Here is a 21652-nt window from a genome sequence, read left to right as displayed (position 1 = left end):
ACTGCACGCAGTACTCCAGGTGCGGCCTCACCAATACCCTGTACAGTTGCAGCAGGACCTCCCTGCTTTTGTACTCCATCCCTCTCACAATGAAGGCCAACATTCCATTCGCCTTCCTGATTACCTGCTGCACCTGCAAACTAACTTTTTTTTGGGATTCATGCACAAGGAGCCCCTGTTTTATTATTGCCCCTGTTTTATTATTTAAAGGGGCTGCTCCTGAAATTCTGGCTGCACTTCAGTCCCACACTCCTGATCTTTGGGCACCCTGTGCGGAGGGGAGCGGGTAGGTCCGAGGGCCTCCTCGTAGGACTGCTCCTGAGCACGGCCAAGTGTGCCATCAGCCGGTCCAGGCAGCGGGCGGTCGAGGGGGTCGTTCAACCTGACTGCCTGCCTCTCTTCCGCTCTTACATCCGGTCCAGGGTGTCCTTGGAGATGGAGCACGCGGTGTCCACCGGTACGCTCGCGGCCTTCCACGAGAGGTGGGCACTGGAGGGACTGGAGTGCATCATCACGCCCGGCAACCAAATTTTTATTTGATTTTATATTTTAAAGTTTAATTTGTTTTAATTGCCGGTGTTTTTAGTGTCCCCCTCCCCTTTTATAGGGGGCACTTGGAGAAAAAAATATGATTTTAGTGCCCAAAAAAAAACTTTAAAAAAAAACAAACAAAAAAAATACAAAAAACCAAAAAAAAACGGCCTTGTAAATGTTTGTTGCGTCCCCCAGATCGGGGGGCCACGATTTAATGTTTTCGTTTCCCCCAAAAGAGTTCATGCACAAGGACCTCCAGGTCCCTCTGCACCGCAGCATGTTGTAATTTCTACCCATTCAAATAATATTCGCTTTTACGGTTTTTTTCCCCAAGGTGGATGACCTCACATTTTCCGACATTGTATTCCATCTGCCAAACCTTAGCCCATTCGCTTAACCTATCTAAATCTCTTTGCAGCCTCTCTGTGTCCTCCACACAACCAGCTTTCCCACTAATCTTTGTGTCATCTGCAAATTTTATTACACTACATTCCGTCCCCTCTTCCAGGTCAATTATGTATATTGTAAACAGTTGTGGTCCCAGCACCGATCCCTGTGGCACACCACTAACCACTGATTTCCAACCCGAAAAGGACCCATTTATCCCGACTCTCTGTTTTCTGTTAGCCAGCCAATTCTCTATCCATGCTAATGCATTTCCTCTGATTCCACGTACCTTTATCTTCAGCAGTAACCTTTTGTGTGGCACCTTATCGAATACCTTTTGGAAATCTAAATATACCACATCCATCGGTACACCTCTATCCACCATGCTCATTATATCCTCAAAGAATTCCAGTAAATTAGTTAAACATGATTTCTCCTTCATGAATCCATGTTGCGTCTGCTTGATTGCACTATTCCTATCTAGATGTCCTGCTGTTTCTTCCTTAATGATAGCTTCAAGCATTTTCCCCACTACAAATGTTAAACTAACCAGCCTTTTGTCTGCCCCCTTTTTTAAACAGAGGCGTTACATTAGCTGCTTTCCAATCCGCTGGTACCACCCCAGACTCCAGAGAGTTTTGGTAGATTATAACGAATGCATCTGCTATAACTTCTGCCATCTCTTTTAATACCCTGGGAAGCATTTCATCAGGACCAGGGGACTTGTCTACCTTGAGTCCCATTAGCCTGTCCAGCACTACCTCCCTAGCGACAGTGATTGTCTCAAGGTCCTCCCTTCCCACATTCCTGTGACCAGCAATTTTTGGCATGGTTTTTGTGTCTTCCACTGTGATGACCGAAGCAAAATAATTGTTTAAGTTCTCAGCCATCTCCACATTTCCCATTATTAAATCCCCCTTCTCATCTTCTAAGGGACCAACATTTACTTTAGTCACTCTCTTCCATTTTATATATCTGTAAAAGCTTTTACTATCTGTTTTTATGTTTTGCGCAAGTTTACCTTCGTAATCTATCTTTCCTTTCTTTATTGCTTTCTTAGTCATTCTTTGCTGTTGTTTAAAAATTTCCCAATCTTCTAGTTTCCCACTAACCTTGGCCACCTTATACACATTGGTTTTTAATTTCTTCTAAACTCCAGTGAATAAAGGCCCAGTCGATCCAGTCTCTCCTCATATGTCAGTCCTGCCATCCCGGGAATCAGTCTGGTGAACCTTCGCTGCATTCCCTCAATAGCAAGAACGTCCTTCCTCAGATTAGGAACCAAAACTGAACACAATATTCCAGGTGAGGCCTCACTAAGGCCCTGTACAACTGCAGTAAGACCTCCCTGCTCCTGTACTCAAATCCGCTAGATATGAACGCCCACATACCATTTGCCTTCTTCACCATCTGCTGTACCTGCACGCCAACTTTCAATGGCTGATGTATCATGATACCCAAGTCTCGTTGTACCTCCCCTTTCCTAATCTGCCGCCATTTAGATAATATTCTGCCTTCATATTTTTTCCACCAAAGTGGATAAGCTCACATTTATCCACATTATACTGCATCTGCAATGAGTTTGCCCACTCACCTAACCTGTCCAAGTCACCCTGCAGCCTCTTAACGTCCTCCTCACAGCTCACACCGCCACCCAGCTTAGTGTCATCTGCAAACTTGGAGATAGTACACTCAATTCCTTCATATAAATCATTAATGTATATTGTAAATAGCTGGGGTCCCAGCACTGAACCACTCCACTAGTCACTGCCTGTCATTCTGAAAAGGACCCGTTTATCCCAACTCTCTCCTTCTTGTCTGCCAACAAGTTCTCTATCCACATCAGTACATTACCCCCAATACCAGGTGCTTTGATTTTGCAAACCAATCTCTTGTGTGGGACCTTGTCAAAAGCCTTTTGAAAGTCCAAATACACCGCATCCACGATCCTGAAAAAATTCTAGAAGATTTGTCAAGCATGATTTCCCTTTCATAAATCCATGCTGACTTGAACTGATCCTGTCACTGCTTTCCAAATGCGCTGTTATTTCATCTTTAATAATTGATTCCAACATTTTTCCCACTACTGATGTCAGGCTAACTGGTCTATAATTACCCGTTTTCTCTCTCCCTCCTTTTTTAAAAAAGTGGCGTTACATTAGCAACCCTCCAGCCAATATGAACTGATCCAGAGTCGATAGACTGTTGGAAAATGATCACCAATGCAGCCACTATTTCTAGGGCCACTTCCTTAAGTACTCTGGGATGCAGACGATCAGGCCCCGGGAATTTATCGGCCTTCAATCCCATCAATTTCCCTAACACAATTTCCCGCCTAATAAGGATTTCCTTCAGCTCCTCCTTCTCACTATACCCTCGGTCCACTCGTACTTCCGGAAGGTTATTGGTGTCTTTCTTCGTGAAGACAGAACCAAAGTATTTGTTGAACTGTTGGCATGTTGGCCTTCATAGCGAGGGGATTTGAATACAGGGGCAGGGAGGTGTTGCTACAGTTGTACAGGGCCTTGGTGAGGCCACACCTGGAGTATTGTGTACAGTTTTGGTCTCCTAACTTGAGGAAGGACATTCTTGCTATTGAGGGAGTGCAGCGAAGGTTCACCAGACTGATTCCCGGGATGGCGGGACTGACCTATCAAGAAAGATTGGATCAATTGGGCTTGTATTCACTGGAGTTCAGAAGAATGAGAGGGGACCTCATAGAAACGTTTAAAATTCTGACGGGTTTAGACAGGTTAGATGCAGAAAGAATGTTCCCAATGTTGGAGAAGTCCAGAACCAGGGGTCACAGTCTGAGGATAAGGGGTAAGCCATTTAGGACCGAGATGAGGAGAAACTTCTTCACCCAGAGAGTGGTGAACCTGTGGAATTCTCTACCACAGAAAGTAGTTGAGGCCAATTCACTAAATATATTCAAAAGGGAGTTAGATGAAGTCCTTACTACTCGGGGGATCAAGGGTTATGGCGAGAAAGCAGGAAGGGGGTACTGAAGTTTCATGTTCAGCCATGAACTCATTGAATGGCGGTGCAGGCTAGAAGGGCTGAATGGCCTGCTCCTGCACCTATTTTCTATGTTTCTATGGTCCGCCATTTCTTTGTTCCCCATTATAAATTCACCTGAATCTGACTGCAAGGGACCTACGTTTGTCTTCACTAATCTTTTTCTCTTCACATATCTATAGAAGCTTTTGCAGCCAGTTTTTATGTTCCCAGCAAGCTTCCTCTCAAACTTTATTTTCCGCCTCCTAATTAAACCCTTTGTTCTCCTCTGCTGAATTATAAAATTCTCCCAGTCCTCACATTTGCTGCTTTATCTGACCAGTTTATATGCCTCTTCCTTGGATTGAACACTATATTTAATTTACCTTGTTAGCCACAGTTGACCCATCTTCCCCGTTTTATTTTTACTCCAGACAGGGATGTACAATTGTTGAAGTTCATCCATGTGATCTTTAAATGTTTGCCATTGCCAAGCCACCATCAACCCTTTAAGTCTCATTCACCAGTCTCTTCTCGCCAATTCATGTCTCATACCATCGAAGTTACCTTTCCTAAGTTCAGGACCCTAGTCTCTGAATTAACTGTGTCACTCTCCATCTTAATAAAGAATTCTACCATATTATGGTCACTCTTCCTCAAAAGGCCTCGCAAATAAGAGTGCTAATTAGTCCTTTGTTATTACACATCATCCAGTCTAGGATGGACAGCCCTCTAGTTGGTTCCTCGACATATTGGTCTAGAAAACCATCCGTAAAAGACTCCAGGAAATCCTCCTCCACCGCATTGCTACCAGTTTGGTTAGCCCAATCAATATGCAGATTAAAGTCGCCCATGATAACTGCTGTATCTTTATTGCACGCATCCCTAATTTCTTATTTGATGCTGTCCCCAAGCTCACTGCTATTGTTTGGTGGTTTGTACATAATTCCCACTAGGGTTTTCTGCCCTTTGGTATTCCGTAGCTCCACCCATACTGATTCCACATCATCCAAGCTAATGTCCTTCCTTACTATTGCGCTAATTTCCTCTTTAACCAGCAAAACCACCCCACCTCCTTTTCCATTCTGTCTATCCTTCCTGAATGTTGAATACCCCTGGATGTTGAGTTCCCAGCTTTGGTCACCCTGGAGCCATGTCTCTGTGATGCTAATTACATCATATCCGTTAACAGCTATCTGTGCAGTTAATTCCTCCTGCTTATTACGAATACTCCTTGCATTGAGGCACAGAGCCTTCAGGTTTGCCTATTTAACACACTTTGCCCCTTTAAAATTTTGCTGTAATGTGGCCCTTTTTGCTTTTTGTCTTGGGTTTCTCTGCCCTCACTTTTACTTTTCTTCTTTCTACTTCTGCATTCTACTCCATTCGTCTACACTCACTGATTCCTGGTATTGTTGTTGATGTACAAAATTCTAAATAAATGACACTGCACTGTGAACAGCACTTAATTACAATTGTTGACATTTACAATGGGTTTGCTTCTGCCCCCATTCTACTTCCCTCTGTCTCCCTGCATAGGTTCCCATCCCCCTGCCATATTCGTCTTACCCCTCCCCAACAGCACTAGCAAACACTCCCCCTAGGACATTGGTTCCGGTCCCTCCCATGTGCAGATCAATTGTACTGGTCCCACCTCCCCCAGAACTGGTTCCAATATCCCAGGAATTTGAATCCCTCCCTTCTGCACCACTGCTCAAGCCATGTATTCATCTGAGCTATCCTGCACTTCCTACTCTGACTAGCACGTGGCATTGATAGCAATCCTGAGATTACTACCTTTGAGGTCCTACTTTTTAATTTAGCTCCTAGCTCCACAAATTCGTCTTGTAGGACCTCAAACAGAACAAGTCTGGAGGTTGATATGATAGAAGGCAAACTAGGTGAGAAGTGATATAAGTTAGATTAAGAAAAAGCACTAAAATTGAACATCAATTGGTCTCCTGTGATCACGGAGCAATCAAATATTCGAAATACTGTGTTTGAAACACAGATAATTTATTCAATATTTAGACAGGGTTTTAAATTCCAGCTCAGGTATAGGGGTTATTAAGTTCATCAGAAACGAACAAGAGCTGCCAGAATGAACATGGTACAGTGCCCAATGAAATCACAGTAAATTCTGTTCTATTCACAAATGTAGCCTTTCTCCTCAGCCCATTTAAAACTGAGATGAGGAGTAATTTCTTTTCTCAGAGGGTTGTAAATCTGTGGAATTCTCTGCCCTAGAGAGCAGTGGAGGCTGGTTCATTGAATATATTTAAGGCGGAGATGGACAAATTTTTGAGCGATAAGGGAGTAAAGGGCTCTGGGGAGCGGGCAGGGAAACATAGAAACATAGAAACATAGAAAATAGGTGCAGGAGTAGGCCATTCAGCCCTTCGAGCCTGCACCGCCATTCAATGAGTTCATGGCTGAACATGCAACTTCAATACCCCATTCCTGCTTTCTCGCCATACCCCTTGATCCCCCTAGTAGTAAGGACTTCATCGAACTCCTTTTTGAATATATTTAGTGAATTGGCCTCAACAACTTTCTGTGGTAGAGAATTCCACAGGTTCACCACTCACTGGGTGAAGAAGTTTCTCCTCATCTCGGTCCTAAATGGCTTACCCCTTATTCTTAGACTGTGACCCCCTGGTTCCTGATGGGTCTCACCTCAAAGTTCTGGTATCCTCCTTGTAAATCTTTTTTGTGCCTCTATATCCTTTTTATAATTCAGCAACCAGAATTGTACGCAGTGCTTCCAAGTGTGGGGGTAACCAAGTTTCGATACAAGATTAGCATAACTTCCCTACTTTTCAGTTCTATAATACCTGAACATTGCTGAACTTGGTGATCTCCACGCTCAACGGGGAGGAGGGCGGAAGGGGGCATGTGGGACACATTTGCTGCTGCCTGATTGCCCTGTAGAGACTCCTGTTGTGCATGGAAATCAGGTGAGGGGAAAGTAGAGTTCGGACACAGTCTGAGAATCACTGGGGTAAAAAGCGACTGCAGTGGAACTGAATATCGGGCGGGGCTTACAACGGATAGCCCACGTGATGCCGCTGGTTTAGAGGTGCCGCCCAAGACGGATTTCTACCCCGCTGATGGAGCCGACAGTGGAAGATTAATCATTTGGTGGAGGGGTAGGGGGAATACTGCAGAGGGGCCCAGTGCTCCCATAACCGTAACTCAACGAGGCAGAGAAAGAAAGACTTGCATTTATATAGCGCCTTTCAGGACCTCTGGACGTCTCAAAGCGCTTTACAGCCAATGAAGTACTTTTTTGAAGTGTAGTCAACTCTGGTAATGTGGGAAACGCGGCAGCCAATTTGCGCACAGCAAGCTCTCACAAACAGCAATGTGATAATGACCAGATAATCTGTGTTTTTTTGTTATGTTGATTGAGGGTAAATATTGGCCAGGATACCGGGGATAACTCCCCTGCTTTTCTTTGAAATAGTGCCATGGGATCTTCTATGCCCATCTGAGAGAGCAGACTGGGCCTCAGTTTAATATCTCATCTGAAAGATGGCACCTCCGACAGTGCAGCACTCCATCAGTACTACACTGGGGTGTCAGCCTTGATTTTTGTGCTCAAGTCCCTGGAGCAAGACTTGAACCCACAACCTCCTGACTCAGAGGCGAGAGTGGTACCCACTGAGCCATGGCTGACACTAAGGGAAAAAGAATGGCCTCCTGCTGTGCAATAAATTTCTATGATTCTGTAGTTTTATTTTGAGCTGTGACACTCGCTTTTGTTCGGACCGTTTTAAATCTCGCCGTTGTGCCTCACATAATTAATGTGCTGAGCACCTCGAGTCTCGTCGCCAAGAGCGTGCAGAACTCAAGCGCAGGCAGTGGATGGAGCATGCGGCAAACCAGACGCCCCACCCACCCTTTCCTCCAACCACTGTTTGAAATCACCTGTGACAGAGACTGTAATTTCCATATTGGACTGTACAGCCACCTAAGGACTCACTTTTGAAGTGGAAGCAAGTCTTCCTCGATTTCAAGGGACTGCCTATGATGATGATAACATGCTGGCAGTCTCGGGGGTGGGGGGGAGATTTGCTGAAATGGTAAAGCCACAAATGTGTGAGGCAGCTCGGCCTCCGCTTGTTAGCAAGTCAGTGCATTTTATTGAGGTAAAAAGCCCACTTGAAAGTCTTGTTACAATGTTACCCTGGCGACAAATTAGTCATGCCGATGGATTGATGTTAAGGATTATTGCAGACCTGTAATGCGGTCAGAATTAATTTGATGGGCTTTTAACTCCAGTGTGTGGTGTGAAATGGTCTTACTCTGCAGTCGTTTTCAGGAGCACTTTCCACCATTAAGATCCATTTCCACCTTGCTCCAGCTGCTATTTCCAACATAACTGTCAATTGCAGCCTCTTATAATCAGCTGGGGTTTTTTTGTCACCTGGAAGCACCAACTCTTTCATCTAACCTCTTGCCGAGCTCCACCTCATGCAATCTCCAAGCCACCATTGCCCGCATCCGGCCCTGTACCGGGTCTTGCTCACCCCTCGCCTCTGAGTCAGAAGGTTGAGGGTTCAAGTCCCACTCCAAAGCACAGCTGTTTGGCACGTAGATTTATGTGCAAATCCCCTGGGAGGACAGACGCACCAACGTTGGGGTCCACGACCAGACCAACGTCCCCAGCACTGAAGCACTGACCACACTGGATCAGCTCCGCTGGGCAGGCCACATTGTTCGCATGCCCGACACGAGACTCCCAAAGCAAGCGCTCTAGCTGGAACTCCTTCACGGCAAGCGAGCCAAAGGTGGGCAGAGGAAACGCCACAAGGACACCCCCAAAGCCTCCCTGAAAAAGCGCAACATCCCCACCGACACCCGGGAGTCCCCGGCCAAAGACAGGAAGTGGAGCTGACTCTATGATCAGATCAGCCATGATCTTATTGAATGGGGAGCAGGCCTGGGGGTCCGGGTGGCCCACTCCTGCTCCAATTTCTCATGGTCTTATGTACCCAGCATGCCCCGCGGGGAAGAATGTGCCGCACCCAGACTACAGGAGCTCAGTGCGCAGGCGCGGGTCCTAGGGGGCGGGGCATTGGAGCATGCGTGGTGCGGGTAATGGTGGAGGCAGCACGTTTTTGGGAGGCTCCTCAGAAGTGTCCTCTTCAATCGGTACGGAGCGGAGTAATGAACCAGCGGGGAGCCGGGGAGGCTTCATAAACAACCGGTGCCCACCGCAAGCCCGAAATAATAACCGGAATATCGGCGGGTGCAGCTTCGGGGCTTTCTCCAGGCCACAGGCCCAGGCTAACGGCGGACATTTTGGTGTAGGAAGTCAGTTTCAACGGTCTGCCCTCTATATTCAGTGAGTAGCAAAGCGCATGCGCGGCCATGTTGGTGCAGGAACAATGTGAATGATGTCAGTGTCTGGAACTGAACCCAGCCAGAGTCAGCACCTTCAGGGGAGGGGAACCAGTGAGTGTGGAACTGAACCCAGCCAGAATCGATGGTGAAAACTGGAAGTGGAGGGGAAATTCTCGAGAACATAAGAAATTGGGGCAGGTGTAGGCCACTTGGCCCCTTGAGCCTGCTCCCCATTCAATAAGATCATTGCTGATCCGATAATGGATTAGGTTCCAATTCCCCGCCCGCTCCCCATAACCCTTTACTCCCTTATTGCTCAAAAATGTGCCTATCTTCACCTTAATTATGTTTCACTCTCCATCTTAATAAAGAATTCTACCATATTATGTTCACTCTTCCCCAAGGGGCCTCGTACAACAAGATTGCTAATTAGTCCTCTCTCATTACACATCACCCAGTCTAGGATGGCCAGCCCTCTAGTTGGTTCCTCAACATATTGGTCTCGAAAACGATCTCTAATACACAAGGAAATCCTCCTCCACCGCATTGCTACCAGTTTGGTTAGCCCAATCAATATCCCTAATTTCTTATTTGATGCTGCCCCCAACCTCACTACTACTGTTTGGTGGTCTGTACATAACTCCCACTAGCGTTGTCTGCTCTTTGGTATTCCGTAGCTCCATCCATACTGATTCCACATCATCCAAGCTAATGTCCTTCCTTACTATTGCGTTAATTTCCTCTTTAACCAGCAACGCCACCCCACCTCCTTTTCCATTCTGTCTGTCCTTCCTGAATGTTGAATACCCCTGGATGGTGAGTTCCCAGCCTTGGTCACCCTGGAGCCATGTCTCCGTGATGCCAATTACATCATATCGGTTAACAGCTATCTGTGTAGTTAATTCGTCCACCTTATTCTGAATACTCCTCGCATTGAGGCACAGAGCCTTCAGGCTTGTGTTTTTAACACACTTTGCCCCTTTAGAATTTTGCTGTAATTTGGCCCTACACTTTAACTGTCCTACACTTCAATCTATTTTCCCAGTCCACTTTTGCCCAATCTGCCCTCATACCTATGTAGTCTCCATCATTTAAGCTGAGAACGCTGGTTTCAGATCCAAATTTCTCACTCTCCATCTGAATTTGAAATTCAACCACGCTATGATCACTCATTCCAAGGGACTCCTTTATTCGGAGATTGTTTATTAATCCTATCTCATTACACAGGACCAGATCTAAGATAGCCAGCACTTCAGAGGAGGAGAGAGAGAGGAAACCGGTTATTGTAGAACTGAACCCAGTCAGAGTCAGCAGCATCAGGGGAGGAGAGAGAGGGGAACCAGTGAGTGTGGAACTGAACCCAGCCAGAGTCAGAACCTTCAGGGGCGGAGAGAGAAAGGAACGTGTGATTGAAGAACTGAACCCAGCCATAGTCAGCACCATCAGGGGAGCAGAGAGTGGGAAACGTGTGATTGAAGAACTGAACCCAGCCAGAGTCAGCACCATCAGGGGAGCAGAGAGTGGGAAACGTGTGATTGAAGAACTGAACCCAGCCAGAGTCACCACCATCAGGAGAGGGAGAGGGAGAGGGAGGGGAACCAGTGAGTATAGAACTGAACCCAGCCAGAGTCAGCACCATCAGGGGAGGGGAGGAAGGGGAACCAGTGAGTGTAGAACTGAACCCAGCCAGAGTCAGCATAAGAACATAAAAAGAAGTAGGCCATACGGCCCCTCGAGTCTGCTCCACCATTTAATACGATCATGGTTGAGCCGATCATGGACTCGGGTCCACTTCTCTGTCTGCTCCCCATAACCCCTTATTCCCTTATCGATTAAGAAATTGTCTATCTCTGTCTTAAATTTATTCAATGAGCCAGCTTCCACAGCTCTCTGAGGCAGCAAATTGCACAGATTTACAACCCTTTGAGGGAAGACATTCCTCCTCATCTCAGTTTTAAATGGGCGGCCCCTTATTCTAAGATTATGCCCTCTAGTTCTAGTCTCCCCTATCAGTGGAAACACCCTCTCTGCATCCACCTTGTCAAGCTCCCTCATAATCTTATACGTTTCGATAAAATCACCTCTCATTCGTCTGAATTCCAATGAGTAGAGGCCCAACCTTCTCAACCTTTCCTCATAAGTCAACCCCCTCATCTCCGGAATCAACCTTGTGAACCTTCTCTGAACTGCCTCCAAAGCAAGTATATCCTTTCTTAGATATGGAAACCAAAACTGTATGCAGTATTCTAGGTGTGGCCTCACCAATACCTGGTATAACTGCAGCAAGACATCCCTGCTTTTATACAACGTCCCCTTTGCAATAAAGGCCAAGATTCCATTGGCCTTCCTGTTCACTTGCTGTACCCACATACTTACCTTTTGTGTTTCATGCAGCAGGACTCCCCAGGTCCCGCTGTACTGCAAATTTTTCTCCATTTAAATAATAAAATGCTCTTCGAATTTTTTTCTGCCAAAGTGCATAACCTCACACTTTCCAACATTATACTCCATCTGCCAAATTTTTGCCCACTCACTTAGCCTGTCTCTGTCGTTTTGCAGGTTTTTTGTGTCCTCGCACAGTACATTTCCTCCCATCTTGGCAACATTACACTCGGTCCCTTCATCCAATTCATTAATCTAGATTGTAAATAGTTGGGGGCCCAACACTGATTCCTGCAGCACCCCACTAGTTACTGATTGCCAAACTGAGAATTTATCCCGAATCTGTTTTCTGTCCTATCCATGCGAATATATTACTCCCAACCCCGTGAACTATTATCTTGTGCGGTAACCTTTTATTATCTCCTTTTACAGAATATTAGAAGGGGAGATTTTCAGACAGGAAACACAAACCAAACATCACGTCAAGATCTGACAAAGTCAATCGATTCATCAGGACCTGAATATCATCGGCCTTTGAAAGTGGAAGGAGAAATGTTTGTCTGTTCTGTCTGTTGGAAAAGATTTCAAACATCAGTGTGACTGGAAAAGCACCGAGACACACACACCCGAGTGAGTGTTCCAGTGCACTGCCTGTGGAAAGAGCTTTAACCAATTAAACAGCCTGAAAAGTCATCGCACCATTCACAGCGCGAAGAAACTGTAAACGTGTTGTGTGCGTGGGCGAGGCTTCAACCCATCGTCCAACCATGGAGAGTCACAAGGATACCCGCACCATGGAGAAACTGTGGAAATGTGACTGTGGGAAGGTATTCAGATCACCGTCTGAGCTGGAAATTCATCGACGCAGTCACACTGGGGAGAGACCGTTCACCTGCGCTGAGTGTGGGAAGGGATACACTCGATCATCCCACCTGCAGTCACACCAACGCACTCACACTGGGGCAAGGCCGTTCACCTGCGCTGAGTGTGGGAAGGGATACACTTGTTCATCCTACCTGCAGTCATACCAACGCACTCACACTGGGGAGAGGCCGTTCACCTGCGCTGAGTGTGGGAAGGGATTCACTTATTCATCCATCCTGCGGATACACCAGCGAGTTCACACTGAGGAGAGGCCATTCACCTGCTCTGAGTGTGGGAAGGGATTTACTCAGTCATCCAACCTGCTGAAACACCAGCGAGTTCACACTGGGGAGAGGCCATTCACCTGCTCAGAGTGTGGGAAGGGATTCACATTTTCAGCTGACCTGCTGAGACACCAGCGAGTTCACACTGGGGAGAGGCCATTCACCTGCTCTGAGTGTGGGAAGGGATTCACTCGATCATCCACCCTGCTGGCACACCAGCGAGTTCACACTGGGGAGAGGCCATTCACCTGCTCAGAGTGTGGGAAGGGATTCACTCGGTCATTCACCCTGCTGATACACATGCGAGTTCACACCGGGGAGAGGCCATTCACCTGCTCTGAGTGTGGGAAGGAATTCACATGTTCAGCCGACCTGCTGAGACACCAGCGAGTTCACACTGGGGAGAGGCCGTTCACCTGCTTTGAGTGTGGGAAGGGATTCACTCGATCATCCGACCTGCTGACACACCAGCAAGTTCACACTGGGGAGAGGCCATTCACCTGCTTAGAGTGTGGGAAGGGATTCACTCGGTCATCCACCCTGCTGACTCACCAGCGAGTTCACACCGGGGAGAGGCCATTCACCTGCTCAGAGTGTGGAAAGGGATTCACTCGGTCATCCCACCTGCTGACACACCAGCGAGTTCACAAGTGACTGCAGGGGTTGGAATCTGCTGTTATTACTGCTGTTAATCACATCCTGACTGAACCATGTTCATTCTGACAGTTGGGGTTTGTTTCTGCTGATGTTAATAACCCCATAACTGGGCTGGACTTTAATATTCTGGAAAAATTGCTGATTGTGTTCTCGGGGCTGCAGTGTCCATTTAAGAAACACGGTGTGTTATCTTTCCCCTTAATTCAGCAACTCTCAACAGAAAGTTAGTTTGCAGTAAAATTATGAACTTTTACTTTCATCCTAAATTGATCTTTGGTACAAAATCTGCAATAGTGTGTGAAAGTTTCGACTGAATAAAATGTCCAATTAGAAAGAGCTCACTGACAATTCTTACTGACTTGCACATTACACACAGTGGCCCCTCCATTATCCACCAGAAAGAAGGGGAATGGAAATTGGTGGGGAATCCGTGTCCCCAAATGTTGCCCCTCCCATCTGGTGCAGCAATCCCCTCGGCACGGGAATAGAGACAAGTCCAGACCAAAACTGTGCGCAGTACTCCAGGTGTGGTTTTACCAATGCCCTATACAGTTGTAGCAGGACTTCCCTACTTTCATACTCCATCCCCCTTACAATAAAGGCCAGCATTCCATTTGCCTTCTGATTACTTGCTGTACTTGCATGCTAACATTTTGAGTTTCATGTAGAAGAACCTCCAGATCCCTCTGTACTACAGCATTTTGCAATAATCCCCATTTAAATAATTTTGTTTTTTCTTTTTCCTACCAAAGGGGATAACCTGACATTTTACCACATTAGAGTACATCTGCCAGATTTTTGCCCGTTATAGAAACATAGAAAATAGGTGCAGGAGTAGGCCATTCGGCCCTTCGAGCCTGCACCACCATTCAATGCTTTCTCCCCATATCCCTTGATCCCTTTAGCTGTAAGGGCCACATCTAACTCCCTTTTGAATATATCTAACGAACTGGCCTGAACAACTTTCTGTGGTAGAGAATTCCACAGGTTCACAATTCTCTGAGTGAAGAAGTTTCTCCTCATCTCAGTCTTAATTGGCTTACCCCTTATCCTTAGAATGTGACACCTGGTTCTGGACTTCCCCAACATCCGGAACATTCTTCCTGAATCTAATCTGTCCAATCCCGTCAGAATTTTGTGTTTCTATGAGATCCACTCTTATTCTTCTAAATTCCAGTGAATATAAGCCTAGTCAATCCAGTCTTTCTTCATATGTCAGTCTTGCCATCCCAGGAATCAGTCTGGTGAACCTTCGCTGCACTCCCTCAATAGCAAGAATGTCCATCCTCAGATTATGAGACCAAACCTGCACACAATATTCAAGGTGTGTCCTCACCAAGGCCCTGTACAACTGCAATAAGACTTCCCTGCGATACTCAAATCCTCTCGCTATGAAGGCCAACATGCCACTTGCCGCCTTCACTGCCTGCTGTACCTGCATGCCAACTTTCAATGACTGATGTACCATGACACCCAGATCTCAATGCACCTCCCCTTTTCCTAATCTGTCACCATTCAGATAATATTCTGCTTTCATATTTTTGCCACCAAAGTAGATAACCTCACATTTATCTACATCATACTGCATCTGCCATCCATTTGCCCACTCATGCAACCTATCCAAGCCACCCTGCAGCCTCTTAGCATCCTGGTTCTCCTCCTCACAGTTCACACTGCCACCCAGCTTAGTGTCATCTGCAAACTTGGAGAGATTACATTCAATTCCTTTGTCTAAATCATTAATGTATATTGTAAATAGCTGAGGTCCCAGCACTGAACCTTGTGGTACCCCACTAGTCACTACCTGCCATTCTGAAAAGGACCCATTTATGCCTACTCTTTGCTTCCTGTCTGCCAACCAGTTCTCTATCCACGTCATTACATTACCCCCAATACCATGTGCTTTAATTTTGCACACTAATCTCTTTTGTGGGACCTTGTCAAAAGCCTTTTGAAAGTCCAAATACAGCACATCCACTGGCTCTCCCTTGTCCACACTACTAGTCACATCCTCAAAAAATTCTAGAAGATTTGTCAAGCATGATTTCCCTTTCATAAATCCATGCTGACTTGGACCGATCCTGTCACTGCTTTCCAAATGCGCTTCTGTTACATCTTTAATAATTGATTCCAACATTTTCCCCACTACTGATGTCAGGCTAACCGGTCTATAATTCCGTTTTCTCGCTCACTTTTTAAAAAAGTGTTATTACACTCGCAACCCTTAAATCCATAGAAACTGATCCAGAGTCGATAGAATGATGGAAAATGACCACCAATGCATCCACTATTTCTAGGGCCATTTCCTTAAGTACTCTGGGATGCAGACTATCAGGCCCTGGGGATTTATCGGCCTTCAATCCCATCAATTTCCGTAACACAATTTCCTGACTAATCAGGGTTTCCTTCAGTTCCCTGTTCTCGCTAGACCCTCGGTCCCCTAATATTTCTGAAAGGTTACTTGTGCCTTCCTTAGTGACAACAGAACCAAAGTATTTGTTCAATTGGCCTGCCATTTCTCTGTTCATTGCAAGCGACCTACATTTGTTTTCACTAATCTTTTTCTCTTCACATATCTATAGAAGCTTTTGCAGTCAGTTTTTATGTTTCCTGTAAGCTTCCTCTCACACTCTATTTTTTCTCCCAGATGTTGCCTGACCTGCTGAGATTTCCAGCAGTTTGTTATTATTTCAGACTTCAGCATCTGCAGTATTTTGCTTTTGTATTAAGAAAGAAAGACTTGCATTGATATAGCGCCTTTCATGTCCACCAAACGTCTCAAATGCTTTACAGCTGATGAAGTACTTTTGGAGTATAGTCACTGTTGTAATGTGGGAAACGCGGCAGCCTATTTGAACACAGCAAGCTCCCACAAACAGCAATGTGATAAATGACCGGATACCCTGTCCTTGTTATATTGGAAGATCGGGGTATGTTATGGCAGGTCGGGGGCATAAAATGAGCAGCGTGTGGCCCAGGGAGCAGCGTGGAGGCATGCAGGTTCAGGGAGCAGCGCGAGCTGTGAAGGCAGCAAAGAGTGACGTCATCAAGGTCCAGGTTGATGATTGGAAGGTGGGACGGTGCAGCAGGAGCAGCGAGGTCAGGCGAAGAAGTGGCGAGAGACTGTGGAGGGACGTGATTGGGGCCCAGGAGAGGTGTGAGTTCGGGCCCAGAGGCAGCACGGGCCTGCCCACACTGCGATATGTGTGTGCACTAGATCCATGCAACAGAGCTGGTCTTCAGTCGTCCTGGTTAATCCTCAGCACTGGACCAAGACCTAGCTCTGTCAAGCCCATGTGGTGGCTGGTGTGCAACGGCCATCAAACGTTAAAAAAATCCATGCACAGTCATCTTCCACCCTTCAGGATGTAGTTCAGGACTTGGAATATTAGGTCCTTTATTAAAACACCTGTGAACTCATCCTATTTTGGCGTGGAAGCAAGTCATCCTCATTTCGAGGGACTGCCTATGATGATGATTTTCCACCCTCCTAATTAAACCCTTTGTCCTCTGCTGAATTCTAAATTTCTCCCAGTCCTCAGGTTTGTTGCTTTTTCTGGCCAATTTATATGCCTCTTCCTTGGATTTAACACTATCCCTAATTTCCCTTGTTAGCACGGTTGAGCCACCTTCCCCATTTTATTTTTACGCCAGAGAGGGATGTACAATTGTTGAAGTTCATCCATGTGATCTTTAAATGTCTGCCATTGCCTATCCACCATTAACGCTTTAAGTATCATTCGCCAGTCTATCCTCGCCAATTCACGTCTCATACCATCGAAGTTACCTTTCTTTAAGTTCAGGACCCTAGTCTCTGAATTAACTGTGTCACTCTCCATCTTAAGGAATAATTTTACCATATTATGGTCACTCTTCCCCAAGGGGCCTCGCACAACAAGATTGCTAATTAATCCTCCCTCATTACACAACATCCAGTCAAGGATGGCCAGCTCTTTAGTTGGTTCCTTGGCATATTGGTCGAGAAAACCATCCCTTTTACACTCCAGGCAATTCTCCTCCACCGTATTACTACCAGTTTGGTTAGCCCACTCTATATGCAGATTAAAGTCACCCATGATAACTGCCGTACCTTTATTGCATGCATCCCTAATTTCCTGTTTGATGCCATCCCCAAACTCACAACTACAGTTTGGTGGTCTGTACACAACTCCTACTCGCGTTTTCTGCCCTTTGGTGTTCTGCAGCCCTACCCATACAGATTCCACATCACCCAAGCTAATGTCATTCCTTACTATTGCATTAATCTCCTCTTTAACCAGTAACGCTACCCCATCTCCTTTTCCTTTCTGTCTATCCTTCCTGAATATTGAATACCCCTGGATGTTGAGTTACCAGCCTTGATCACCCTGGAGCCATGTCTCCGTCATCCCAATTACATTATATCCGTTAACAGCTAACTGCGCCTTATTATAAATGCTTCTCGCATTGAGACACAGATCCTTCGGGCTTGTTTTTTTAACACTCTTTGTTCTTTAGTATTATGTTGTAATGTGGCCCTTTTTGAATTTTGCCTTTGATGTCTCTGCCCTCCACTTTTCCTTATCTCCTTTCTACCTTTTGCTTCTCCCCCATTTTAATTTCCTCTGTCTCCCTGCAAAGATTCCCATCCTCCTGCTGTATTAGTTTAAACCCTCCCCAACAGCACTAGCAAACACTCCCCCTCGGACATCGGTTCCGGTCCTGCCAGGTGCAGACCGTTTGCACTGGTCCCACCTCCCCGAGAACCGGTTCCAATATCCCAGGAATTTGAATCCCTCCCTCTTGCACCATTCCTCAAGAAATGTATTCATCTTAACTATCCTGCTATTTCTACTCTGACTGGCATGTGGCACTGGTAGCAATCCTGAGATTACTACCTTTGAGGTCCTACTTTTTAATTTAACTCCTAGCTCCCTAAATTCAGCTTGTTGGACCTCATCCCATTTTTTACCTATATGTTGGTACCTCATTATCCTATCGATATCCCTTTGTAGATTCTTTGCGTCCTCCTCACAACTTGGTTTCCCACCTGTCTTTGTATCATCAGCAAATTTGACTGTGTTACACTTGGTCCCTTCATCCAAGTCATTAATATAAATTGTAAATAGTTGAGGCCCCAACACTGATCCCTGCAGCACCCCACTAGTTACAGTTTGCCAACCGGAAAATGACCCATTTATACCGACTCTCTGTTTTCTGTTACTTAGCCAATCCTCTATCCATTCTGATATATTACCCCAATCCCGTGAGCTCTTAGCTTGTGTAATAACCTTTTGTGTGGCACCTTATTGAATGCTTTCTGGAAATGCAAATATACAACTTCAACTGGTATTCCTTTATGCACTCTGCTCATTACATCGCCAAGCAACTCCAGCAAATTTATCAACCATGATTTCCCTTTCATAAATCCATGCTGACTCTGCTTGACTGCAACATGATTTTCTCAATGTCCTACTAATTCCTTAATAATGTATTCCAGTATTTTCCCAATGACCGATGGTAGGCTAACTGGTCTATGGTTTCCTGCCCTCTGCCTCCCTCCTTACTTGAATAGGGGTGTTACATTTGCAGTTTTCCAGTCTGTTGGGACCTTTCCAGAATTCAGGTAATTTTGGTAGATTACAACCAGTGCATCCACTATCTCTGCAGCCACTTCTTTTAAGACCTTAGGATGCATGCCATGAGGTCCGGGGGATTTGTCCACCTTTAGTCCCATTTGTTTGCTGAGTACTTTATCTCTATTGAAGTGATTGTTTTAAGTCCCCCCTCACCCCACCCTCACCACCGCAATAGCTCCTTGATTATCAACTGTTGGGATGTTTTTAGTGTCCTCTACCGTGAAGAACAATACAAAATATTTGTTCAAAATCTCTGCCATTTCCGTGTTTCCCGTTATTAATTCTTCAGTCTCATTCTCTTAGGGACCAACATTTACTTTAGCTACTCATTTCCTTTTTATATACCCGCAGAAGCTCTTACTGTCTGTTTTTATATTTCTTGCTAGTTTGCTCTCATATGCTATCTTCTGTCATTATCATTTTTTGTAGTCCTTTGCTGGTTTCTAAAAAATTCCCAATCTTCTGGCGTTCCACTGTCTTTCACAACATTATATCAGACAGGAGGGGATTGGTGTCAGTGACTGTGGGGTTGGTTTATATCAGACAGGAGAGGATTGGTGACATGGAATCACAGCAGTTTACAACACAGAACGAGGCCATTAGGCCCATCGTGTCTGTGCGGCCGAAAAAGAGCTATCCAGCCTAATCACACTTTCCAGCTCTTGGTCCGTAGCCGTGTAGGTTAACGCACTTCCAGTGCATATCCAAGCACTTTTGTAAATGCGATGAGGGTTTCTGCCTCTACTATTCTTTCAGGCAATAAGTTCCAGACTCCCATCTCCCTCTGGAGGTTATGCCAGAACTGTGTAAAACACTAGTTAGGACACAACTGGAGTACTCACACAGTTCTGGTCATTACATCACCCTATTGGGCCAGCCTGGGCTCAGTCTGTTGGGCCAGCCCGGGCTCACCCTGTTGGGCCAGCCCGGGCTCAGCCTGTTGGGCCAGCACAGAAGACCCAGTCGAAAAATCAGCAGCTCATTGATTTTATTCTCACTCTGCGCACAGTGGTTGCAGAACTGAACCCAACCTTGTAAGCTGGAAATGCATCGTCACTGTCACACTGGGGAGAGACTGTTCACCTGCTCTGAGTGTGGGAAGGGATTCATTCATTCATCCGACCTGCTGAGACACCAGCGAGTTCACAAGTGACTGCAGGGATTGGATTCTACTCTTATTGCTGCTGTTAATCACATCCTAACTGAATCGTGTTCATTCTGTCAGTTGGGGATTGTTTCTGCTGATGTTAATAACCCCTATAACTGGGCTGGAGTTTAATATTTTGATATTTCAAATAACAGAGTGTGTCAATATTTGATAACTCCAAAATAAGAAGAGACTAATTGACATCCTGTTACTGACTGCTCCATTTTGGGCCTTTTCTCCTTTCTAACTCTGGGATTATTTTAGTTCTTATACCTTCGGTTACTCTCAGAGGTAAGTCCCAGTTTCCCATACCTTCCAGAGTTGATCTCCTAGCCTTGGTCTCCAGGGAAGGTGTTGATAACACGCCCAGGATCACTAAACATAAAACCCAGTCTGTTAATCACCTTCAGATACTGGACTTAGCGTGTGCCCCACAGCATCTCTCTCACCTTCGATGTGTGAATGGAGCATCACGCCTGCAAACCTGGTTTCAATTTGTATTTGAATCCACTCAGCAAACATATTTTTAAAAAGACGCACATGTAAACCAATCACATCAAATAATTGGCAAAGATTTCGAGTCAACAAGATGAATAAGTAAACACGTCACGGCCCAATAACCCAGCTCTATATTCACAGGAGAAAGTCTGTTATCTAACTCCTCGAATGTCAGTTGGTGAGATGAGCGACTGAATCACTTTCCATGTACAACACCATCCATTCCCACTGTCCCCACATTTACAGTGTTGAGTCAGGTGGGTGCACGGGTCTCACAGACTGAACGATTGGTTGAAGGTGTATCCACACACACAACATGTGTCCTGTTTCTCCCCGCTGTGATTGGTGTTTTTACAAAGGCTGATGAGAAGGTGATTCTGATCAATCCGGGAATCTGTCAAATCTTGAGGCGATGTTTGGATTGAGTTTCCCAGCTGCAGATCCTCCCCTTCTAATACCCGGCAAATAAATGGTGGTTACAAACATTGTTACTTTAAATAAAGGATAGAGATACAGAACAGACAATTCTAGATCCTACACAACATTCTGTCCCCCCGGGGGGGGGGGGGGGCTGTCACCGGGAGAAAGCCCCGCAGCTGCCCCCCCGCCCGGGGAAAGGCCGGAGGCCCACAGCGGGTGTGTGTGAGACGGATAATGCGGAGTGTTGTCTCTCGGGCGGGACGGCGAGGCCTGGGCCCGCACTCGGTGTGTGTGAAGCCCGCGGCCCCCCGGGGTTTATTAACCCGCTCCCTCCCTCCGCCCATCTCTCAGCCGCTGCCTCAGACACAGCCGCCCCACCGCGCATGCTCAACTCACACTGCCCGGGTGATTGACGGCGGTTCCGGGCCAATAGGAAGAGCAGGGGGCGGGTCCGGAGGACCGAGCGGGCGGTTGGTCCTCCAAGCAATCGGAGTGTGCGAGGGGCGGGGCTTGCG

At 46.1% G+C, this 21652-nt stretch overlaps 1 protein-coding gene and 1 long non-coding RNA gene across 9 annotated transcripts in view; one reads left to right on the top strand and one right to left on the bottom strand.

Moving 5' to 3' along the window:
* The window catches only part of LOC139247638 (zinc finger protein 229-like), a 401943-nt gene extending 388122 nt beyond the window's left edge, over positions 1-13821 (top strand). For 6 of the 8 annotated variants that reach the window (XM_070871721.1, XM_070871723.1, XM_070871720.1 and 3 more), the window contains one exon: positions 12082-13821. In XM_070871721.1, coding sequence (XP_070727822.1) covers positions 12417-13451 — 1035 coding nt within the window. In that variant the 5' untranslated portion in view covers positions 12082-12416 and the 3' untranslated portion in view covers positions 13452-13821. Of the gene's footprint in view, positions 1-9019; positions 9269-12081 lie in introns of those variants that run through there. The other 2 variants (XM_070871719.1, XM_070871718.1) reach the window with 2 other exon arrangements.
* Positions 1-21652, bottom strand: part of LOC139247648 (uncharacterized) — a 497861-nt gene that overhangs the window by 173799 nt on the left and 302410 nt on the right. The window lies entirely within an intron of this gene.

Source organism: Pristiophorus japonicus, unplaced genomic scaffold, assembly GCF_044704955.1.
Source record: "Pristiophorus japonicus isolate sPriJap1 unplaced genomic scaffold, sPriJap1.hap1 HAP1_SCAFFOLD_278, whole genome shotgun sequence".
Lineage (NCBI taxonomy): Eukaryota > Metazoa > Chordata > Chondrichthyes > Pristiophoridae > Pristiophorus > Pristiophorus japonicus.
This window is presented reverse-complemented; position numbering and strand designations above follow the sequence as displayed.